The sequence below is a fragment of the Myotis daubentonii genome, chromosome 9, assembly GCF_963259705.1.
Source record: "Myotis daubentonii chromosome 9, mMyoDau2.1, whole genome shotgun sequence".
NCBI lineage: Eukaryota > Metazoa > Chordata > Mammalia > Chiroptera > Vespertilionidae > Myotis > Myotis daubentonii.
Genome location: NC_081848.1, coordinates 80,458,309 through 80,479,815, shown reverse-complemented (window position 1 = coordinate 80,479,815; position 21,507 = coordinate 80,458,309). Strand labels below are relative to the sequence as shown.

The following is a 21,507-nucleotide window of genomic DNA, read 5'->3' as shown; positions in this document are numbered from 1 at the left end:
GAGTTCCCCATGGGGCAGGGTGGCTCAGTGGTGGCTGAGATAAGGTCGGGCTGGGAGTGAGGTTAGTCAGAGGGCTTGGCTATCTTCTGCACGATCAAAAGTATAAAAAGTGTGTGTGTGTGTCTCTGAGTTTGTGCCTGCGTGGGTCTCGGTGTCTGTGTCAGAATTTGCACGTGTGTGTCCGTGCCTGTGTGCCATGTCTGAGCAGGGACCGGGTGTGTCAGGCAGTCCTGCACGGCTAGGTGTGTGTCCGGAGGTTTCTGTGTAGCAGGTCACCACATATGTCAGCCTGGCCCTGTGTGTGTGTCAGGGAGTCACATTCTGAACCACAGAGGAAACAGCTGAGGGGATATCTGTGAGTTTGAAGATCCAGGGGTGTTTGTGGATTGGAGGAGGGGCCTATGGGTGCCCCTGTGCCCCACCCTGCAGGGCACAAATGCTGAACCTGTGAGGGTGTTCCCAACACCCTGCGTGTTCCTGTTAAGGTTGGGTGCCCAGGTGTTCCCTCACATGAGGGTGGCAGGCAGGGTGTCTGTCACCCAGTGCAAATGTGAGTCAGGGTGTTTCTGGCTGTGAACGTGGGCCTGGAAGCCAGGCCTGGGTGTTAGGCACTCTGTGTTGAAGGTGGGTCAGGGTGCGGCTGCGGGCTGCCTTCCTGCCCTCCCCTCCCCAGTCCGCCCTCGGACCAGCCCACACGCCCCGCTCTGACTCCTGGGCCTGCCCGGCCCCTCCCTCAGCACGTCCCGACCTCTGGCGTCGGGATCCCCGTTTGCCCGACGCCCCCCCCCCCCCCCCCCCCCCGTCCCGGGCCGCACTGCAGGGCTGCTTCCCTCCGGGCATCAGGCTGGGCGTGGCCCTCGAGTGCCCTGGGTCCCTGGGTGGCCCCAGGTGAGAAGGGGACCTGGCTTGAGGCTGGGAGCTGTGCGTGCGCGCCGCCTGGCGGTGGCTGTAGAGATTGCACTGCCCACGCCCAGGAACGCCGATGACTGTAGTCTAGGCAGAGTCTTCCCGAATCCGTCACTCCGCAAGTATTCACCAAGTGCCAGTCTCCGCCAGGCATTGTTCTAGGCCCCCGAGGGCTAGCGGGAACCAGGACAGCCCGGCTGTGGCCTGCTGGTGGGCCAGACAGACAGTAAACACACACACACGGACCTACGGGGACGGTGGGGGGATGAGGGGCGGCACTGCCGAGGAGGAAATGACCTGGTGCTCCCAGCGGCCCGCTGGGTTCCAGCGCGGCAGTGGACTCCGGCAAGGCGTGGCGCCTCTCAGAGCCCGGCTTCCTCTTCCAGAGGCCAAAGGTGGGAGGCTGGGGTTCGGGCCGGGCAGCGCAGATTCTGATTACTCCCCAGGTCACATGTGTTTCCCTCTGGCCGCGGCTGGGGGTGCTTGGTCCAGACAGACACTCCATGGGTGATTGCTGAGTGGATGAGTAAATAGTCCTTCTGTGTGGGGGGATTGTAGAATCAGAAGCTCCACAGGCCCTGGTGTTTGAGCCCTGTAACAAGCCCCTTTCCCCGAGCAAGCCTCAGTTTGCTCACCTGTCAAATGGGGGTAACAAGCTCAGTATTAGACCAGCCTATCATTGCCTTCCCTGCCTGGAGCCCTAACACCTGTGTAATGACCTTGTTTATGCTGATTTACTTGGCCTGGATCTTACCAATCAGAAGATAAAAGACTGAGGCAGCAGGCAGGGCCTGGCAGTGCTCTGCTGAGCCACTGCGGGGGGTGGGGGGGGGTGGGAGTGGGAGCACTTAATTCCCAGAGCCAGAAATCAGGACTCCGCAGGGGAAGGGGATGAGAGCAGCGTGCAGTGGCCCCCGAGACAGGGGCCCAGAAGCCTCAGCCAGTCCCAGTTTCTGCTCCCCATCCAGCCTGGGGTTCTCCGAGTCCCCCCTGCAACCTTCCAGGCCCTTCCTCTCCGACTGAACTTGCAACATCCCGTGTTTGGCTCCCAGCCTCAGCCCTCCCTTAACCTCCCAGCTTCCCGCCTCACTGCCCATCACTGTTACCAAACTCCAGTCAGCGGACAGTGTTTATTGAGCGCCCGTGGAGTGTCCGACACTGTGCAAGGCACTGGGGGTGGGCGAGGGGCCGGGAGGAGGACATACAAAAGCCGAAGGGGAGACTCCCTAACCTGCGAGAAGCTGGGGGAGAGGGTGGAAGTGGGAAATGCTGCCGGTGGCCGAGCGAGAAATGCGGGAGCCCGGCACCCAGGCTGCATCTGGTTTGTCTGAAGCCCAGTGTCCAGGACTCCCACCTTCCAGCTGTCACCTCTGATGAGCAGGGGGGTGTCCCTTAGTGGCTGGGGTCCTCCTTCACCCAGGGGACAGTTCCTTCCCAGGTCATGGTCCCAGCGAGGCTGGCGCATCCAGACCCCTGGCCCCGAGGGAGCTGAGGGCCCCCAGCCGCAGCCCCGCTGTCCCCCGGCTGCCCAGTGGCTGCCCGGTTGCCAGTGCAAAGCCTGTGACGGCTTATGCTGCTGAGGCCTCGGAGCCCCTCTTGGTGTCACCCACTCCGCAGCTTCCTGTGCCACACACGCCCCCTGGTGGCTGTTGCCGGCATTTTCTTTGCTCAGATTTGCTGCCTGCTCTGCTGGGCCTTGAGGGTTAATCTATTGGTGGCTTAGAAGGCTACAGGGTGTAGTTGGAGCCTGATGCCCTGGTTTGGGTGGGGGCGCCCCGAATGGCCTGCTATGTGATCTCTTAGGAGCCACTTTCCCGAACGTCTGACGTCGGTGGGTAATAACCACAAACTCCCGTAAAGCTCTTGTGAGGTCCAAGAGTTAAGTGCAGAGAAAATGGTTTCCAAGCTCCCCCTCCCCCGTCCATTTGAAAGCCGTCTCCCTGTCCAAGTCCCCTGGGATGCCCGAGGGCCCGGGAGGACGGCCCATTGAGGGGAAAGACTGGAACTTGGGAGCTGCTCCAGCGGGACCTGCCCTCTGGGGTCTCCACGTCAGCCTTGGCAAGTGCAGCGAACGACCCTTGACCCTTGGAGGGGTGGGGGCGCTGACATCCCACCTCCTTCCCTCCCTTTCCCATGGTCTGAGTTCTGCTCTGCAGGAAAACCATCCATCTGGACCCCTGGAAGGTTTCTGGGAGAAGACAGGATGGCATTGCACCCCCACTTTATGGGTGAGGGCACTGCGGTTTGGAGGTACAGGTCTCCAGGTGGCCTGGAGCAGGACCGGCCCGAGCGCCTGGCTGCCTCCTTGAATCATCCAGACACCGGGGGAAGGTGGAGCGGTTCACGGCCTTGAAGCCCCCAGCTTGGAGGGGCTGCCGGCCTCCAGCTAGGCAGAAGCGTAAGAGGCAGGGGCCCTTGGTTTGGGGTCCCCCATGCCCCTCAACTTTACTCCAATGCCGCAGATATAGCCAGTCCAGGCACTCCCCCAGCAGGTATGGTCAGAGATAATTATCAGAGGCGTGGCAGGCTGCGCTGTTCCCAGAGGCTGAGGGCACTGCAGCTCCTGTGAGGGCTCAGGGCGAGCGAGCGTGGGCTCTGAAAGGCCTTCCCAGCAGGCTCAGAGTTTTCGGCCCCAAATGCCCCTCTGGCCACTCCCAGCTACTCCTCTGCTGCCTGGCCCCCCTCAGCCTCCAGCGCACTCGGCTGAGCAGGGCCTCCCCTGGCCTGGCTCTCCTCCTGCTTAGCAGTTGCCACAGGGACTGGCTTTGACCTCAGTATCCCCATCTCCCTGCCCCCTTTCTCCTCCCTGCCTCCTGCCTCTGGCTCCCCGCTGCCCTCCTCTATTGCACCCCCAAGTGAGGCCCCCAGTGTCTCGGGCCGCTCTGCCTGGCGGCGGTAGACGAGGTAGCCAGTTGTGGGCAGCCTGTGGGCCAGGGCTCCGGGGGGCAGGCGGTGATAGTCCTGCTCCTTGTACAGGAAGAGGCCGAAAGCGTCAGGCTGGGTCACTCGGAACTTGGTGGCACAGAGCTGGTTCAGGGTGGCGATTGAGGCCCCTGGGGGCACGGCCAGGGTCTTGGAGGTACAGCCACTGCTGGGGTCCTGGTAGGCTACTCGGAGGAGATGCTGTGCAGGAGGAGAAACAAACACAGAAACTCAACCTTGCTTGGTATGTATCTGGCTGCAAAACTTGAGGTCTCTGCAGAACCAATTGGAAAAAGCTTTTTGGACAAGGTGAGGTCCTGGGGGCCCTGAGGAAGGGAGAGATAGGCTGAGGCTGGTGGGTCGCACTGCAGGCTGCAGGATGGCCCCAGCAGGCCTGCGGCCTGACCATCATGCTCAGATGGAGCTAACTCTATGTCCTGAGCATGTGTCCTGCTTTTAACTCAGTTAATCCTCATATCAGTCCCAGGAGGTAGGTACTGTTATCCCATTTTATAGATGAGAACATTGAGGCTCAAATTAGTTACCTAACTTGTTCAAGCTCCCACAGCCAGAAAGTAGCAGAGCCCAGATTTGAGCCCAGGATCTGCCTACATTCTGGACTCTTAACCAAGTCTGAGAAGGGCAGTGAGGATGGTGAAGGGCAGGGATGGTGTCTGATGAGGGGAGCTTGGGCTGGAAGCTTGAAGTCCAGGGGTGGGCAGAGCCCCAGTTGGGGCTGGAAGCCAGGATTTGAGGCTTCAGCCTGCCACCTGTGTCCCATTCCCTCTCAGTTTCCTCATCTGTGAAATGGGGCAGTGATGGCCCTATTTCTGTGAAGACTCAGGGCTGAGCGCCTAGAGCACTGGGCACAGTGGAACATACTCTCTCCAGAAAGGCTGTCTTGACGTTGTTCTGCGTGGGGTGCTGTTTCTATTGTGGGGGGGGGGGGACCAGCCTTTCCCTACTGGGACTCACAGTTTGGGCGGATGTATGGGGGCCCTGTTACCTGGAAGCTGTGGGTGGCGGGCAGGCGGCGCTGTTCCCAGAGGCTGAGGGAGCGCTGCAGCTCCTGTGAGGGGCTCAGGGGGAGCGTGTGGGCCTGGCCCAGGCCGCTCAGCAGGGCCAGGCTGGCGGAGAGGCTGGTCAGATAGTAGCCGCCTGGGACACGGGGAGAATGGAGGATGGGGTTGGGTGACATGTTCCTCTCCCTTCCCTGCTGGCTCAGGCCATGCAGGCGCTGAGGTGCTCCAGCCCGGCCCCGACAGGAAGTGGCATGTGTGTGAGGTCCCTCACCCTCGCCGGTGAGCAGGGTGGGCTCCAGCAGCTCTGACATGTACTCGGCCTCCAGCAGCAGCTCAGGAAGGTCGCAATGGGCCAGGACCAGGCTCAGCAGCGGGAGGAACTCGTCGGCCCCCGCGCCCTCTCCTGTGGGTGGCGGAGAGGGTAGCTTCAGGCTCCTCTGAGGCCCTGCGGTCAGAGTCCCCTCCTTGTCTTAGACAGTGACCCTCCCCTCCACCTGCCAGGCCTTGGGCAATGTGGTCTCTATGGCAACCAAGAGCAGGGGCTGGGGAGAGGGTGCGCCACAATCTGGGCCTCAGTTAGACCACCTGTGAGATGGGAGGGTTGGACCCATCTTCCCCCAGCTGTGCCTTTCCTGGAATGTGCCTGGAGGGGCCTGCCTCTGACAGCAAGGAGCCAGTGGGGGAGGAGGGGGAGTACCCAGGTGGGTCCTCAGGACAGTGTAGAGCAGCTTGCAGGCCTGCAGGAGCCGCTTGACCTGGGCGTTGGGTGAGTAGGTGCGGAGTAACTGCAGCAGCTTCTGGCGCACCTGCTCCATCTCCACCGGGGAGGGCAGGCTCAGGCGGGACCCGAAGGCTGCAGGGCCCTGGGCCCGGGCCAGGCGGAAGCCTTCAGCCAGGTGGCCCAGGGAGCCATCGGCGGAAAGCCGGCGCCGCAGTCGGGCCACCAGGATGGGCCGGAGGGGCTTGAGCACCGAGCGATGCAGGGACTTCTCCAGGACGCGTTCTGTGGAGCAGAGGCAGGCGAGGGGTCAGGGGGCCAGGGCAGGGTGGGGGCAGAGTCCAGGAGACAGGGATGAGGAGGAGGAGGGATCTTGTGAGACAGGAGAGCGGGGGGAGAGAAGTGGGGAATGGAATGCGCGTGAAGGGGTGAGCCAGGCGGCACAGCGGAGGGGAGAGTGGCATGGGTAAGAGCGGAGATTATGGAGAGACGGGCTGGAGTCTCACCCAGTCTATTAGGCGGCAGCAGCTTCTCAGGGCCCAGCTCGGCGCTCAGCATGGCCTGGGCCCTGCTCAGTGCCTCACGGATGCCCTGCAGCTCCTGGGGCTCCGGGCCGGCCCGCACCTGGGTCAGTAGGTCCTGGACCAGCTGGCCCACCGCTGTGTGGCGGTCCTGCATCAGCGCCGAGGCCGCCCGGCCCACCTGCCGCTCGGGTGCCAGCAGAGAGCAGAAGGCAGAGCTCATGGACCGAAGCAAAGGCCGCCTGCGATTCCTGAGACTCAGGCGGGGTGAGGTTGCTGGACTCCCCTGACGCCCCTGCATGCCCTCCTCCTCCTCGGAGCTGCTGGGGGAGCCACAGTCCACCTCCTGGAGGGAGGGCAGGGGCGGGAGGCTGGGGCTGGCTCCTCCGGGCACACGGTACCCCACCGAGCTCTCCCTCCTCAGCAGCTGTCGAGGGGGCATCCTCTCTGTCTGGCTGGGGGCTGCCCCTGGTGGCACTGGGACCGGGGGAGGTGGCACAGCGGGTGGAGACAGGGGGCTGGAGGTCTCTGTGGATACACGCACTTTGAAACTCCTCTTGAATTTCTCCCGCTTGGTGGGGCCCAGGTCCCCTGGGAACAGGGGGTTGAAGAAGCACAGGGCGGCCCCGGTGCCCTGGTCCAGCTCTTGTGGGGACCGGGGCAGCAGCCGGGGCAGCTGCGGGCCTTCAGAGGGGCCTGGCTGAGCCTTGGTGTTGAGGGAGGAGCTCCAGAACTCTAGAGAAGAGAAACCAACGGGGCCTCAGGGAGAGGAAGGGAATGCGCCCAAAGGAGGGCAAGGTGCAGGCTCAGGCTGTGTGCCCACGTGCCTTCCCTTTCCCCTTGGCCTCAGTTTGTCCACCTATGCAATGGGCAGCAGGGGAGCCCTTACCGACGCCTAAATGGGAGATGGCTTCCAGCTCCTTGTGGGTGGCTGCCTGTCGGATGGCTCTAGGGAGCTGGAGCTGGAGGAGCAGGATGTCCCTGGGGCCAGAGAGGGGCAGGTAAGTGAGGGCTGCTTGGGGCTGTAGGGGTGGGAGGACAGGGTGGCCCACGGACACCAGCACCCGAGGGCAGGCTCACCGGGTGTGGCAGTAGGCGCAGATGAGCTGGACTAGGTCCGGGAAGACGAGCTCAGATCCCTCCAACGAGACGCCTGAGAGATGGGAAGTGAGGCTGTGCTCCGGAATCCCCCCGGCCCAGCCTCTGCTTCCAGCCCCGTCCCTCCAGGCCAGTCCCTCTCACCCCCAGGCCTCTCGTGGATGTAGTGGCTGGACACGAAGGAAGGGCCGCTGGCCTCCGGCAGCCTGACGCACAGAGCTTGGCACTGGCGAGTGTTGGATTTCCGCACCAGGAACGTCTGAGAAGGGATGGGCTGGAGGCTCAGGACCTTCGTGTCCTGCTCCTCTCCCCCCACCCTCCGCGGGCCAGTCTCTGGGGCAGGGGCAAGACTCACCCCCGGGGGCTGGGTCCTCAGCACGTGCAGCGCGGCCGCCGCGTTGGCCCGCAGCTGCAGCCACACGGGCCGCGTGAGCAGCAGGCGCTCCCGCAGGCTCACAGTGCGCCCTGGCCGCTGGGGCCCACCTGTCTGCCCCCCGCTGGCGTCGGGCACGTCGTACATGGGGTCCTGGGCTGGCCTGGAGGCAGGCACCAGATCTGAGCAGGCGGCCAGCGGCTGGGCCCCTTGCCCAGCCCTTTCCCCCTCCTCTGCCCTGGGACAGAGGGCTCCGCGGTCCCTCCCTGCCCCTCCAGGCTGCCCCTCCAACTTCACCAACTTTTCTCTCTCCAGGTGCCCAGGCGCGGAGGCGTCCGAAGGGCTGGGGGCTCCCAGCGGCCCTGCTCCTGGCTCCCCAGGGGTTTCCATGGCGGGAGCTCCTGAGTACTTCTGGGACTCAGGAACAGTCCGGCCCCCAAGGCAGGAGCATTCCCGCTGGTGAGTAACACTTCCTGAGGGCGGTGCGCCCTGTCACGCCCGCCAGTTAACTCTTCGGTGTCCACTCGGCCTGGGCAGCGGCCTGGGCAGCGCCACTTCCCGTGTTCCGGGCCCAGTCTGGGGGGACAGGGATCCTTCCCATGCGAGTGCCACTCTGAGGGCCCCAGCTGCAGGGCTGCCGCCTCTGTACAGAGCTTCCAGGAGCAGCCGCCTCAGACCACGGGTGGGAAGGGGGGGGGGTTAAGTAGGGCCGGTCTCCTGCCCCTCGGCCCAAGCCTCCTGCCCTTGGGGCACCTTTAAAGTCTGTGCTCAGTGGCCCCACTGTCCACCTTGGGGTCCACCTTGTGAAAGAGTGCCTCCTGCTGGTCACAGATGACTCATTCCTAAGCCTTCCTGGGGTTTTGGGATTTCAGGTTGCCATGGAGAAAGGATGCCTGTCTCCATGGAAACAAACCCCTTTGCTTAACTGAGGTTCTGGGGGTGGTTCTAATAATCAGCACTAAACAGGGAGTCTGGCTGTGAGGTGTCAGCACATGGCACTGCTGCCGGCTGCCGCCCACGCACACAGGCCTTGCCAATCTGCCAAGCGATGGGCAGGTGCAGACACGACCCAGCCTCCAAGCACAGAGCACTCAGCCCCTTCCCCATCGGAGGCCACGTGTTCTGCCTGGGCCACACGCTGCTTCAGACTTCGTCACCAGCACCAGGCAGTCCAGGGCCCAGCCCCCCACCTCTGGGGGGATGGGCCATAGGAGGGTCCCCCTTTTCCGCAGTCTACACCCCAAGTCAGAGTGGGTAGGCTCCTGCTGGGTAGTGAGAGGCACCAGGGACCCCAGAAGAGACTGCCTGTTTGAGACACTCCTCATGGGAGCCCCGACTGCCTCGCAAGGTAAATGAGACACAGGTTGGGTCACAGCAGAGACCCAGGAAATGCTTTAATTCCAGTCCCCGCAGTGTGGGGGGCAGGCACCAAGGACTGCCTTGAGAAGACCTGGGGAGCCCGCCTTCTCAGCACGGCAAGAGCCAGGACAGCCGCTCCCCACCACCCCCACCCCGGCCCGACCCCCAACAGAACTTCTGGTTCAGAGTTCCCACGACGTGGGCCAACACGCTGGCTCCGTGAGTGGGGAGCCAGGTCCAAGGCCAGCAGGAAGGATGTGCTTTGGCTGAGGACGAGGCAGGTCTTCGTCAGGGAGGGACCTGGGGCTGACGGCAGGGGAAGGGAGGGGCTGTTGGGGATGAGGGACTCAGTCTGGCCCGGCTAGGACAGCTTGGGCCACAGCTGTACAAGCCCGAGCAGGAGCAGGAGTCCAGACCAGCGAGGGCTGGAGGGGAGTGCGCAGAGCAGCACTGGAGAGCCGGCTGGAAAGACCCCGAGGGCTTGTCCGTCTGCCTGGCTGCAGCAGGAAAATGTCAATCCGGGTTTTGGTGCCTGTTGCTCCAGAGGGGCCCGCTGGCTGTGAATCGCAGGGTCAGGGTCCTGGGGGGTGTGGGAAGGGAAACATCACTGCAGGTGAGAGAAAGCCAACAAGAGGGAGTCGCCACTTCGTCTGCGGAAATGATCTGTGGGCCCCTCAGTACCGGTGGGAACTAACTCCGTGTCCTGCCCCCTCAGCTTAGAGCTTCCCCTTCCCCACCCCCACCCTGGCTCCTGCCCCCAAACTCCCAGTGCCCTCAAGCCCAGACTGTCCCAACTCTCGGCCACGGATCTGACACGGCCACTGCCTCTCCCTGGGCTCCTTCCTGGAGGCTGGGCTGGGGGAAGGGCTGGTGGGAGGAGGGAAGCCCTGTGGCTCTTACCATCTGATTTTCTCTTCTGAGGGGACACAGCCGCCCTAGCCTGGGGTGGAGAGAAGAAAAGCCCCCTGAGAGCCTGCCTCTGGCTTGGCTAGTCCCCTCCCCATCAGCCTCTCTGGGGCGGGGCTGTCGGGCCAGTACCGCCTGGGAGTTGGGGGTGGGGAGGGCATGGAGCATGAGACGCTTCCTAGACAAAGCTCTGATGTGACCCCGTCAGAGGCCTGGCCAGCCAGTGCTCTCCCACCTTCCCTTTCTCCCATCCCACCCAGACCTGCCCCGGAACAGGAAAGAGGCCAACAAGCCTAGAAGCTCCCTCCTCCAGGGCAGCCCTGGGCAAAAGGCGGCCTGTGAGCTGGCAGTGATGCCAGGGAACTCAGAACGGCGAGGGCGGGAGCCTGCAGAGCAGACCTGGCGTCTGGGGTGGGGCCCTGCACGAGACCCACCTTTTTGATAGCCGTCCAGTCCTCCAGGATGTCGATCTCCTGCAGCATGTACACGATGTAAGGGCCTGCAACAGGGTCAAGGAAGCAATGCCCGAGGAGGGGCAGGAGGCCTCGGCCGGCGTGCGAACGGTGTGTGAACGCTCGGGGGAGAGGTAGTGACGGGCTAGAGCGTGGGCTCCACCCCTACCTCTTGGCCCCAGGTTCTCTGGGGTGGGGGTGGGGGGCGGGCGGGGTGTGTGTGGCTATGGCCTATTTCAACGAGTCCCAGAGGGCGGGGGTGGGCCCCAAGCCTCACCCCTACTTCCCCTACCTTGGCTCCCACTCATGCCCTCTCCCCAGCTTCAAGGTCAGTAGGCTGAGGCCCATCCCCCCACTCAGGGACCTTGCTCCTTCTATTCCTGGTCCCCCCTGTGGCCCCTTTCCCCATCTACACACAGAAAACACTCTGGTTTCCCAGGCCCCCGGGGGTCCGTCCTCCCATAATCTGTACCCGATTATGTCCCCACGCCCTCAAGTCCGTGCAGCCCAGGCTCCTCCCTCCCTTCCTTCCTGAGCCTGACTCCTAAGCCAGGCGGCCGGTGCCCTTAGACTGGTTACTGCAGGAATCAGAGCAGGGGGTGGGGAGCAGGGGTGCGAATTCAGTTCATCTCTGTGCTGGGCTATGCCAGAGGGATAAAGGCTAAGGTGGGGCAGAGGCAAGTCCTCCCTCATGCGAGGGTCCAGCAGGGAGGCAGGAGAGAGAAGCCATGGCTGTTGGGGGAAGACCAGGCAAGGTGTGTGAGCAGGCTCCCTTCTGAGGCTCCCAGCTCACACGCCGCCTTTGCCCGCTCAGGCCCAGCGGGTGGAAGGATACCAGAAACGAGGGGTGCCTTCTTCCTCTTGCTGGGTGGCAGGGAGTCCCAGGTCCTTGAGCTGCCTCTGGTGTGCAGTTTGTCATCCCACCACTCTGTGACCCCAGACCCAGAGTCAGGATCGTGGTGCTGGCCCTCCCAGGACACCCCCACCCTGGTAGCCTGCCCTTCCCCATCAGCCACCTCCCAGGACGGGGGAGAGAACCCTGGGCTTGGGGGTTAGAAGCTGAGTTCAGGTCCCAACTGCGCAGAAGCACAACCTGGGAAAGAAGTCACTGCACATCTACGGGGCTGTTTCTTCATCTGTTTAGTGGGCAGTGGGGTGAGGACAACCCCTGCCTCCCCAGAGCCCCGCAGGATGCAGGCACTATGGACACGGCGGGGACTGTGGCTACTTATGTGTGGGAGTGTCAGAATGTCACCCTGGAAAGAGAGCAAGGGCAAAGGAGAGCAGGGGGACCCACTCTTCCTAAACCCCCACTGTGTGCCAGGCACGGGGCCAGGCCCTTTCATGCCTGGCTTCATTCAGGCTCCACGAACACCCCTCTCCCTATCCCCTTGAGCAGGCGGGGAAGCTCAGGTCCGGGCAGGAGTGGGCACTGGCAGAGCCGGGCCGGGGCAGGGTGCTCAGGGCCGGCCCCTTGCCTCACCCGAGCTGATGTCCAGGCTCTGGCGGTCCTCCTCCAGCCTCTGGATCCGCTCCTGCAGCTCCCCCTGCAGCGTGTCATAGAGCAGCAGCTTCTCGCTCTGGAAGAGGGGGAGCAGCTCAGTCAGGAGGGACAGGCGGGCCCCTTCCACCCTCCTCCCTTGGCGCCCATCAGTCACCTCCAGGTGCTGCTTAGCTCCCTGCAGCTCACACTCATACTTATTCCTGATTACGTCCAGACAGAAGCCCTTGTAGATCCCTGCAGAGGGAGGGAGGGTCTGAGAGGCCCAGCTTGGCCAGGGACTCCAGTGCCCCAAAAGGGGTGCTGGGAACATGGGCAGGACAGGGATGAGAGAGGAAGGGACCATGGGTGGGTGGGGCACAGGGAGGGAGGCTGGGGGCCACTCCAGGGCACAGGACAGCCCACAGACCTGCCACCTGAATGCGAATCTTGAGGCTCCGCTGCAGCCCCCCCAGGGGCTCTGTGTATTCGGGCGCTCTCTCAGCCCCCACTTCCTCCAGCCGCACCTGCAGCTGACTCAGTCGTTCCCTGAACAACCTGGGAGGTAAATGTGCTCGTCCGTCAGACACACACGGAGCACCTGGCCCCCGACAGGGACCCATCTCGGCCTCGGCACCAGGCCCGCCTCACCCCACGCGCCTGGAGACCCAGCCCCAGGGGCCCCCGCTCACTTCTCCTTTAGCTCCGAGAACTGCTTCTCCAGGTCCAGCATCTCACTGACGCACTCGCTGCGGCGCCGCTCGTAGTCCTCGTCGTCCATCTCTGAGACAAGAGGGCAGTCAAGGTCGGCTGAGGAGTGGGCAGGCGTGTGTGCGTGTGCGTGTGCGTGCGCGTGCGTGTGTGTGCGTGTCACCTGAGCTCTCCTCCTCGGACTCGGTCTGGCTGCCACTTCGTTCCTCCTCACTCTCTTCCTCCTCTCCGTTCATCTCGGCAGCTGAATCACCCTCTGCTTCCATCTCTTCTGTGTCTTTGCTTGAAGGCTGGAGCGGCATCTGGGCTCTGGGAGGAGGGGGAGAGCCATCACTCACCACTACCCACAGCTCTGAGCAGGTAAGTGGCCACTCAGGGAGTCAAGCAAAGCCTGGCCACAGCTGGGGACAGCTGGGAAGCGACTGGACGCGCCACCACCTGAGCACACCCTGGGTGGAGAAGCTGCACGCGGCCCGGTCTGCACATCTCCACCGATGGGAAAGGCCGAGGGTGGGCTCCCCGCTGCCGATGGGACCCGGCCTTTCACGGCCCTGCACCGACTAGACTTGAACTACCCCACCGTCTAACGGCCAATTCTCAAATGCACCAGGCACTTCTTTCCTCCCCCACCCGCCTCGTGCTGTTCCTTCTCGTCTCTTCCTGGGAACATGCTGCAACCTGTCTTCTCACTGTGCCCTGGGTCCAGTCCCGGCTCCTGCTTCCTCTGGGACTTCGTGTCCGCAGCACTCCCTCCTGACAGTTCCTGCCATGGAGCTGTGGACATGCTCAGGTAGTCCCGACCGTTTAGGAAAAGCAGGAACACACAACCTCCCCGATCACATTAGCTGCTCCACATACTCCCCTCACAGCCACACCTTTCAAGTCCTGCGCACACTTGCTCTTCCTACTTTCACCTCCCATTTGTCCCGATTGGTTTCTGTATCATCACTGTCAGCTGAAACTAACGCCAATATTTTTAATGCTTATCGTAGTTGCCTTCTCAGCAACACCGAATACTGTTATGCGTTCCTTCTTATATTCACTCATCTAATACTTATTGAAACTCTAATATATGCTAGGTACCCTCAGACACTCTGGTAGGTGCTGGGCACAACTGTGATAAACAGACAGTCTCTGACCTCGAGCTGTTTACAAGTTCCTGGGAGAAAAGGGCAAGGAAGCAGACCATTCCTGTGATGTGAGAAGAGCTGCGAGCAGGGGCATATGGGAGAGGCATCTAACTGGGGCCTGGAGTTGCTGCAGCATGAGGGCTTGCAGACGAAGACGGGCCAGACCGATGAGCTGATCTGGCTGAGGGAGGGAACATTCCAAGTAGAGCAGCATGTGCGAAGGCCTCAAAATGAGAGAAGGGACAGGGTGGGGGCACCTGGGTCTAAGCCTCAGAAAGGAATCTGGGCAATGTTATCTAGTGAGTTCTTCAGACCCCATGAGGGTGCAAGCAGCAAAGGCGGGAGGTGTGGAGTGAGAAGACATTCATGATGGAACTCAGGGTCACCAAAGGGGAAGAGGGTGAGAACCCTGCAAAGGAAAAGGACATTACCAAGAGGTGGAGGAGGGAAAACTCAAAGTCACGAAGAGAACTTGAGAAGGAAGGAGAGGTGACAGTGCCAAATGCTGCCCAGAGATCACCTAATCAGAAGACTAACTAGGCCTCTCAACAGATAATCTCTCTGCCGACTAGGGGTTCTGTTTCCCTGTGAAGTTCTTCCAACTTCTCTGGACACTGGTTTGCAGCCACTCCTCCGGGAAGCCTCGTTGCTGACACTTCCTCTCTATTTGCCCATCTCATGTGTCTCCACAACCAGACGCCAAGCCTCTGCAGGGCATGGCTGCACATGCACCTTATTCACCTGAGGATGGAGGGTTTGCAAATACAAACTCAACTTTTGTGAGGCAGGAGTTGGCTTTCACTCTTGGTAGCCCCCAGCAAACCCACAGTGTTCTGCTAACCTTCCTTGACAGCATTCCAAGTTTTGTAAAAGAACTGGACTGGAGGAGAGGTTAGTCACATTCCTCAATAATTTCACAAATAATCTGAACCTGATCTGAAAATCTCGGTTCTCCAAACCAGTCTCATCATTTCCATTCTCAAGCCTCGGTTCCAACAGTTCCCAAACGTTGCAATTCCCCTTCACTGTTGAACATACTTGCTCGGTAAAACGCAACGTAATCCGGACCAGAAAGAGCGGGAGCAGGGGGTGCGGTGGGGAGTGTCGTTTCCGCCAGGTGCCTCTTATTTTAATTGATGAGCTCAACTGGACTACAACCTCCTTCCTTACCCCAGGTGCAGAGAGAGCGTAGCCATTGCTACTCGGAGCTTGTAAAGATCGCTGGGGTAAGGGACGGCAGGCGTTGTGCACATGCAAATGGTCTTTTCAGAAAGTGAGCGTCTCCAAGGCGGCCTCCATGGTCCCCCCCCGGAAGGGGACGACTCAGCCCCTCGCGGCGCGCCCGGAGCCTCCCACCCCGCTCCATCCGCCCCAGTACGCGCGGCACGGGCAGGGGATCCCTGGCTCTCCCGCGGCCCCGCACGCGTCCGGCCCGTTAGGTCTCCCCTTTGGCCCTGGCGATGGGGCGGGCTCCGACCGACTCGCTGGAGAGACCGAACCGGGCGCCACGGGTGGCGTTACGCACCGCAGGGAGTGGAGCCTCCGGCCTCAAGTCCGAGACTCTCCGACAGGTGCCCGGTGCCCGCTGCTGCGGGTGCTGGCCGCCGCCACCCGGCTCCCGGAACCGCAGCGCTGGTCTCTCTTTACTGGGAGGCGGGGCCTGTCCGCGCTTCCGTATTCGTCATCAAGAGGTGCCCGCTGGGAAGCTCCCAATTGGACAGCTGGGGCGAGGCATGCTGGGATACCGCGCACTGGTTTCCATAGCAACCATCCGACAGTCACACTGGCCGTCCGCCTGCGGAAGAAACCCTGGCGGCTTCCTTGCTTCACAGGTGGTGCCCCTGGGTCCGCGGTCACCTTCCTCCAACCCCCCGCGGCGTGAAAGAGGAGAACCCGCGCCCCCTCCGCCTGCCCGGTTCAGGAGAGAAACGGAGCCAACTGTAGTTGTGAACACGCATTTATTTACATTGTCATTGGTAGGCAAACAACCCAGCTCAGTCTAGTCTAGGGTGCAGGACTCGCAGACCCTTCCCTTCTCCAGAACTCCCGAGGCGTGGGAGAACCAGCAAGTTTAGGCTTCAGCCCCAAAGCTGAGAACTAAATTCAAAGCCTTTATCTGATTTCTTTACAAAAAGCCCACTTTGTTAAGAACTCAGACCTCTCCCTCTGCACCATTCATACTTCTCACTCTTCTACTGCCTACCCACCCAAGATCGTTAATAATAACAATAACAAAAACAATAATACTGTAATAATATTAATAACACTTCACATTTTTACGAAGCTTACAGAATGTTTTCACAAATAGCATCTCATCTGAGCCTCCCAACAGTTCTGTGAGGTAGATATTCTCACCTCCCTTTTTACAGACGGCGTAGCTGAGGCTCAGAGAGGGAATAGGATTTGCTCAAGGCCACACAGCTAGTTAGTGGTAAAGCTAGGACTTGATCCCAGCACCCCATATTCAAAGTCCAGTGTTCCAACACCACAGCTCCCATTGCCAAGTGGAGTGACATTTCTTACCCCTACCAGACGTAAGGGGCAGCCTCAGGAGAGAGGAGGCTGAGATTTCTCAAACTAGGGCAGGGAAGGACTCAGCAGTGACGGGTGGAGTCGGGGTACTTGGCCTTCAACTCCTGTTTGAACTGGCGGTAGAGAATCTTATTGTGCTGATTTTCAGCTTCCTTTTGGGGGTGGAAATCCAAGGTGTCTTTGAAGCCCTTATGAATCAGGAAACCTTCGTTCAGCACCTCGAAATCAAATCCTGCCACGTGCAGCTCACAGGCCTGTAGGGGGAGACAGAGGTCAGAGAGGTGATTATTCTAGGGCCAAGACTGACATCCTAAGGCCGACTCCAGCATCCCCACTCCTCTGGGGCACCCTGGATCTCCCACAACCACCACTGAACTATCATTTCTCCTGCCTCAATGCCCACTTCCCATCCTGGGCCACTCATGGCTCCCAGACCCCAGCACCCCTCCGGCCCCATTTCCCCTGCCCTCTCCCTTATTGGCACCTGGCTGATGCGATTGAAGCCGTACTGACGAAAGCGTTCGTCAAAGGCGGGAACCTTGCCTCCAGCCACGTAGAATGGCTCCCAGGGGTCCTGCCAAGGCACCACGTAGGCAGGCCTCAGCAAGGTCTCTTCAGGAAGGTTGACCCAGCGGGAGTAGTTGGTGGGCGCCTGGCAGGGCGTGCACAGCCCATAATAGAACGGCTGCACCTCGTCCACCTGGTAGAGCTTCAGCAGCTCGTTCTTATTTGCGGGTATGCGGCGGGCTCGGCGGATCTCAAAGGCAGGCACCACGAGCGCTGTCCCTGCCCACTGCTTGCTCTGACCCAGCATTTCCCGCAGGCCTCTCCACAGTCCCTCGCTGGGCACCATGTCCACATCGATCACCAGGGCATAGTTGGCCCCCTCACGAGCCAGATTCCTCAGCAGGTTATTGGGGTAGGAGACGTTGGTACCTAGTGCGTAGTTGATCCCGGGCTGGGCCACTCTGGCTAGCTTGTCAAAGACCTGCTGGCAGGACCGCAGCAGGGCAAACTCCCCCGGCTCCCGGGGATCGGGCACAGCGGCCTCATAGCGCGAGGGGCACACCAGGTGCATGGCTACTCTGGCGCGAATATCGGGGCAGTGGCTGCTCAGCGCGTAGGTCAGCACCGTGGCCAGCTGCGCCTCCTCCTTGGTGGCGGCGAACACCGACACGGAGAGCGGGCCCTCCCAGCGCTCCAACAGGCCCGACAGATGCACCAGGTTGTCCACGCTGGCGTGCGTGGCCAGGATCACATCATCGGGGTCCATGGTGGTCTTCAGTAGCCCCCTGTAGACGCGGTAGTCGCCACTGGTGTCCAGAACGCCTCCGGAGGCCAGCGCGGTGCGGAGCTGCGCCTTGACCTGGTCCACAGACCGCGGGGACGGGGGGAAGAACTCCAAATACTGCTCTTGCTCCTCCTGTCCGTGGAGCCCGGACAGCAGCGACAGGTAGAGTAGCTGCAGCATCGCCACCAGCATTAGCGCGGCCAGCAGCAGCTGGTAGAAAGCGCACCGGATGGCGTAGGACATCTGCATGGCTCTCGGGGCTCGTGGCGCAGCAGGGACCACCCGGCCACAGCCTCGCCAACCGCCGCAAGCCCGGATTTACCGCAGCCTGCCGAGCGCAGCCGAGGCGAGCCGAGCCGAGCCGAACTCCGGGCACAGCCCCTCCCGCCCGCTCGGGCCCCGGGAGTGCCAGGGCGCCCCCTGCACGCCTGGAGGAGCGACTGCACTCGCCGCCCGCGCGGCGCGCTTTGCAAACGCTGGCTCTGCCCGAGGCGGCACCGCTGGGTTCCCAGAAACAAGCACCCACTCCCTCCGGGCCAGTCCGTGATCCCCGCCCCCCGGACCGACCGAGTCCCGAAACGTTGACGCGCTCGCCCCGGGCTCAGGGAGGGAAACCGCGGCAGAGCTCAGCTGCAGCTGGGTGACGGATGGTGCGGGTTCGCGGCTGCGGCGGGAGGAAAGGAACACACAGAAACCTTTTCTTTCTGCGGTTTCAACCTCCAGGAGATCCTACCAGGGCTGCGCTGAACAGTGGGTGTAGGAGGGGGCTCAGATGGTGCGGAGGAGATAAGGGAATTTAGAAAGGTAGGCTTGCGCGTGGGACGAGGTGGCCGAGTGGTTAAGGCGATGGACTGCTAATCCATTGTGCTTTGCACGCGTGGGTTCGAATCCCATCCTCGTCGGTCGCGTTTTACACAGGAGATGGCTCTTTATTTTCTATATCCCGCGGGTCTGGAGCACCACGCTGGGGACAATGTGATCCAACCAGTGCCCCAGTTCACCACGCGTCTCCTCCCGCCTCAGGCTCTTCCTATACCCTGTATCGGAACCCTCTGGGCGGCGTTGGAGGAGTACTTCTCTTTCGCCTTAGGCAGCGGTTCTCAACCTGTGGGTCGCGACCCCTTTGGGGGTCGAACGACCCTTTCACAGGGGTCGCCTAAGACCATCGGAAAACACATATATAATGACATATTGTTTTTGTGATGAATCACTATGCTTTAATTATGTTCAATTTGTAACAACGAAAATACATCCTGCATATCAGATATTTACATGACGATTCATAACAGTAGCAACATGACAGTTATGAAGTAGCAACGAAAATAATTTTATGGTTGGGGGTCACCACCACATGAGGAACTGTATGAAAGGGTCGCGGCATTAGGAAGGTTGAGAACCACTGCCTTAGAGGGCCCGGGGCTCGGTGGCACTTGAAGACCAGAACCAAAATTCTGGCCAATGCCAAATTAGGGGCCTGTTTATTAATCAGAGAAGCACCTCCTAGAATCACCCTTTCCCTGACTACAGTAGTGGAATTCACGCGGGGGTGGTGGTGGTGGTGAGGGTGGTATTTGATCCTTAATTACTACTCTATTCAGCCCAGTGATTTTCCTCCCTACAGCAACCCTCCCAGGAGGGAGACCTTGTATCCGCACACCTTCTTCCTGAACACACACACACACACACACACACACACACACACACACACACTCGCAGAAGGTCTTGAGTATTCTACCACCAGCCTTATTTATACAAAGGTGCTTAGTGGGTGTTTGTGACTAATTGAACCGTGGGTTCTTTAGAAGAGGAGAGTCTGGGGGGAAGGGCAGGTACTTGGACTGATTCATCAATTATTGGTAATAACTATTGGGCGCTGTGAATCTTGGGAAGGTGCTCTGGGACAGGGCAAGGCGTTTCTCCACTGCTCCGCAGGCAGTGGGAGTCAAGGTTGTTGAGCTGAAAAGTGGCCAGGAGCCCTGTATTCCACAGCCCCCAGCAATAACACCTCCGGAGCTGGGAAGGAGGCCTTGCAGGGGACAGGCATGCCCCTGAAGGTGTTCGATGGTGACCTGCTGACCTGCGCCAGAGGAGAAAATGGTGCGCAGAGCCTTTCAGGCCTCGGAAACCGGAGGCACAGAAGCCAGATCTGATGCCATGTGGGCTTTCTTCGACCTGCTCAGTGTTTAAAACAACAACACAATTTAAATTACATTAGTGGTTAACTTTGGTGCACCAGGAGATTGGACATAAAACCCACATTTCCAGCTTCTGTTCTGAATTCTGGAAGATCTGGCAATACCAGGCTTCGTTCCCGCAGGGTGACAACTGGCCAGAGTGTAAGAGTGACTCCCCCTTTGCAGACAGTCTTTCCTTTGCCAAAGTCTCAACCCCGCACCTTCCTGCCCACTCAGCCCTTTGAGCATCTGCGTTTCACCTACGGTACTCATCCAACACCTATTTTCTGCCTCAATTGGCGGGGGCGTCTGCCCACAATACCTTCCCTCACCCACGGCAATGCTAGCCCACAGCAGGCACCAATTCTCGTTTTTTGGACCAGTAAATCAGAGGCTTCTGAAGTGTCCCCAGGGCCTCTAGTCTAAGGGAGACTGAAAAGTAGTGACTGGGCTTGGCCATTATCAAGGAAAGCCACATGGAAGGGCCAGAGGAAGGCCGAAAGCCCCTCTTGTGGGGCCTGGCCAGGGTCAGGGGCTGGCTGTGATGGAGTGGGGCATGAGACATTCGAAGAGCAGTTAAAAACCACTACCAAGAGGTCTGCTTCCCACAGACCTTGCCCTCTGCAGCTCTCCCATCTGGCTGGTCCTGACTTCTAGCTTTTATAATAAATCTGTGATCCAGCAAGAACATGTTTCTCTGACTGCTGTGAGCTGCTCTAGCAAATTAATTGAACCCCAGGGCAGGGGTGCTGGAGTCTGATTTATAGCCAGTTGGTCAGAAGTGCAGGTTACACCCTGGACTTGCCATTGGCATCTGCAGCGGCGCAGTCTTACGGGACTGAGTCCTTAACTTGTGGAATCCGATGCTCTCCCAGCAGATGGAGTTCCATGGTAGGACACTCAGCGTGTGTCAGAGTATGGCCTGGTGAGGGAGGAAAACCCACTCATCAGCCCTAGTTGGTTTGGTTCAGTGGATAGAGTGTTGGCCTGCGGACTGAAGGGTCCCAGGTTCGATTCCAGCCAAGGAAACATGCCTGGGATTGCAGGCTTGATCCCCAGTAGGCGGCATGCAGGAGGCTGGCCAATGATTCTCTCTCATCACTGATGTTTCTCTCTCTCTCTCTCCCTTCCTCTCTAAAATCAATAAAAAAGTATTTTAAAAAATAAAGGATATATAACACAGAGTGTACAAATAATAAAATATACAATATTCTTTAAAAAAACAAAAAAACAATGTGTAGAAATACTACTGTATTTGATCTTGAATCCTGAAACTTTACTAAATTCACTTATTACCTCTAATAGTTGTGTGTGTGTGTATTCTTTAGGATTTTCTGTATATGTATATATCATCTGTGAATCTGGGTAGTTTTACTCCATTTTCAATTTGGATGCCTATTTCTCTTTCTTGCCAAATTGCTCAGGCTAGAACTTCCAGTACAAAGGTGAAGAGATGAAGTGGTACGAGTGGGGATCCTCTTCTTGTTCCTGACCTTGGTGGGGGCGGGGGGGGGGGCACGGCTTTCAGTCCTTCACATTGAGTATGACACTAGCGATGGATTTTCCATAAATGCCCTTTATCAGGCTGAGGAAGTTCCCATCTATTCCTCATTTGTTGAGTGTTTTCATCTTGAAGTGTTGGATTTTGTCAGCTGCTTTTTCTGCATCAATTGAGATGATCATGTGGTTTCCCCCTCCATTCTATTCAGGTGCCGTGTGGTGTTTACACCGATGTGTTTCTGTATGTTGAACCACCTTGCATTCTGAAAGGCCTGGCTTTGGTTTTAGAACTCTTAACAGGCACTAAACCTCTAAGTTAAGCAGCCTCTGTAGAGGCAAATGCCCTCTTCTCTCCTGCATCCCTCCTCCTCTTTCTACTCCCCTTTAGTCCTCATTGCTAAGGTTCTTTACC

General features: G+C 59.8%; 3 protein-coding genes and 1 non-coding gene across 6 annotated transcripts; 1 reads left to right on the top strand and 3 right to left on the bottom strand.

The window, feature by feature from the left end:
* Window positions 1-1,968: 1,968 nt before the first annotated feature.
* RIN1 (Ras and Rab interactor 1) lies at window positions 1,969-8,794 on the bottom strand. Its single transcript, XM_059710013.1, is given in 12 exon segments — window positions 1,969-3,661; window positions 3,663-3,699; window positions 3,702-4,029; window positions 4,835-4,986; window positions 5,122-5,253; window positions 5,548-5,853; window positions 6,075-6,824; window positions 6,979-7,070; window positions 7,170-7,242; window positions 7,332-7,446; window positions 7,543-7,723; window positions 7,862-8,794. Coding segments are annotated over 12 exon segments (2,352 nt in total). The 5' UTR covers window positions 7,951-8,794; the 3' UTR covers window positions 1,969-3,564.
* A 145-nt stretch (window positions 8,795-8,939) lies between these two features.
* On the bottom strand, window positions 8,940-15,260 carry BRMS1 (BRMS1 transcriptional repressor and anoikis regulator). Of its 3 annotated transcripts, none has more exons than XM_059710018.1 (10): window positions 15,124-15,260; window positions 12,632-12,777; window positions 12,450-12,540; window positions 12,188-12,315; window positions 11,936-12,015; window positions 11,761-11,857; window positions 11,113-11,205; window positions 10,260-10,324; window positions 9,820-9,859; window positions 9,356-9,526 (listed from the first exon to the last, which is right to left on the bottom strand). In XM_059710018.1, the coding sequence occupies exons 2-10, from the start codon at window positions 12,768-12,770 to the stop codon at window positions 9,492-9,494; spliced, it is 768 nt and encodes a 255-aa protein (XP_059566001.1). In that variant the 5' UTR covers window positions 12,771-12,777; window positions 15,124-15,260; the 3' UTR covers window positions 9,356-9,491. The 3 variants fall into 3 exon arrangements, with proteins under 3 accessions (XP_059566002.1, XP_059566001.1, XP_059566003.1); XM_059710020.1 differs by having other exon boundaries at window positions 9,356-9,499; XM_059710019.1 differs by lacking the exons at window positions 11,936-12,015; window positions 12,188-12,315 and having other exon boundaries at window positions 8,940-9,499.
* A 279-nt stretch (window positions 15,261-15,539) lies between these two features.
* On the bottom strand, window positions 15,540-17,783 carry B4GAT1 (beta-1,4-glucuronyltransferase 1). Its single transcript, XM_059710009.1, has 2 exons — window positions 16,615-17,783; window positions 15,540-16,384 (listed from the first exon to the last, which is right to left on the bottom strand). Exons 1-2 carry the CDS (start codon window positions 17,668-17,670, stop codon window positions 16,193-16,195), a joined length of 1,248 nt encoding a protein of 415 aa, XP_059565992.1. The 5' UTR covers window positions 17,671-17,783; the 3' UTR covers window positions 15,540-16,192.
* A 458-nt stretch (window positions 17,784-18,241) lies between these two features.
* Window positions 18,242-18,323, top strand: TRNAS-GCU (transfer RNA serine (anticodon GCU)). The gene has a single exon. It is a non-coding gene; the product is annotated as a tRNA-Ser (tRNA).
* Window positions 18,324-21,507: the final 3,184 nt, after the last annotated feature.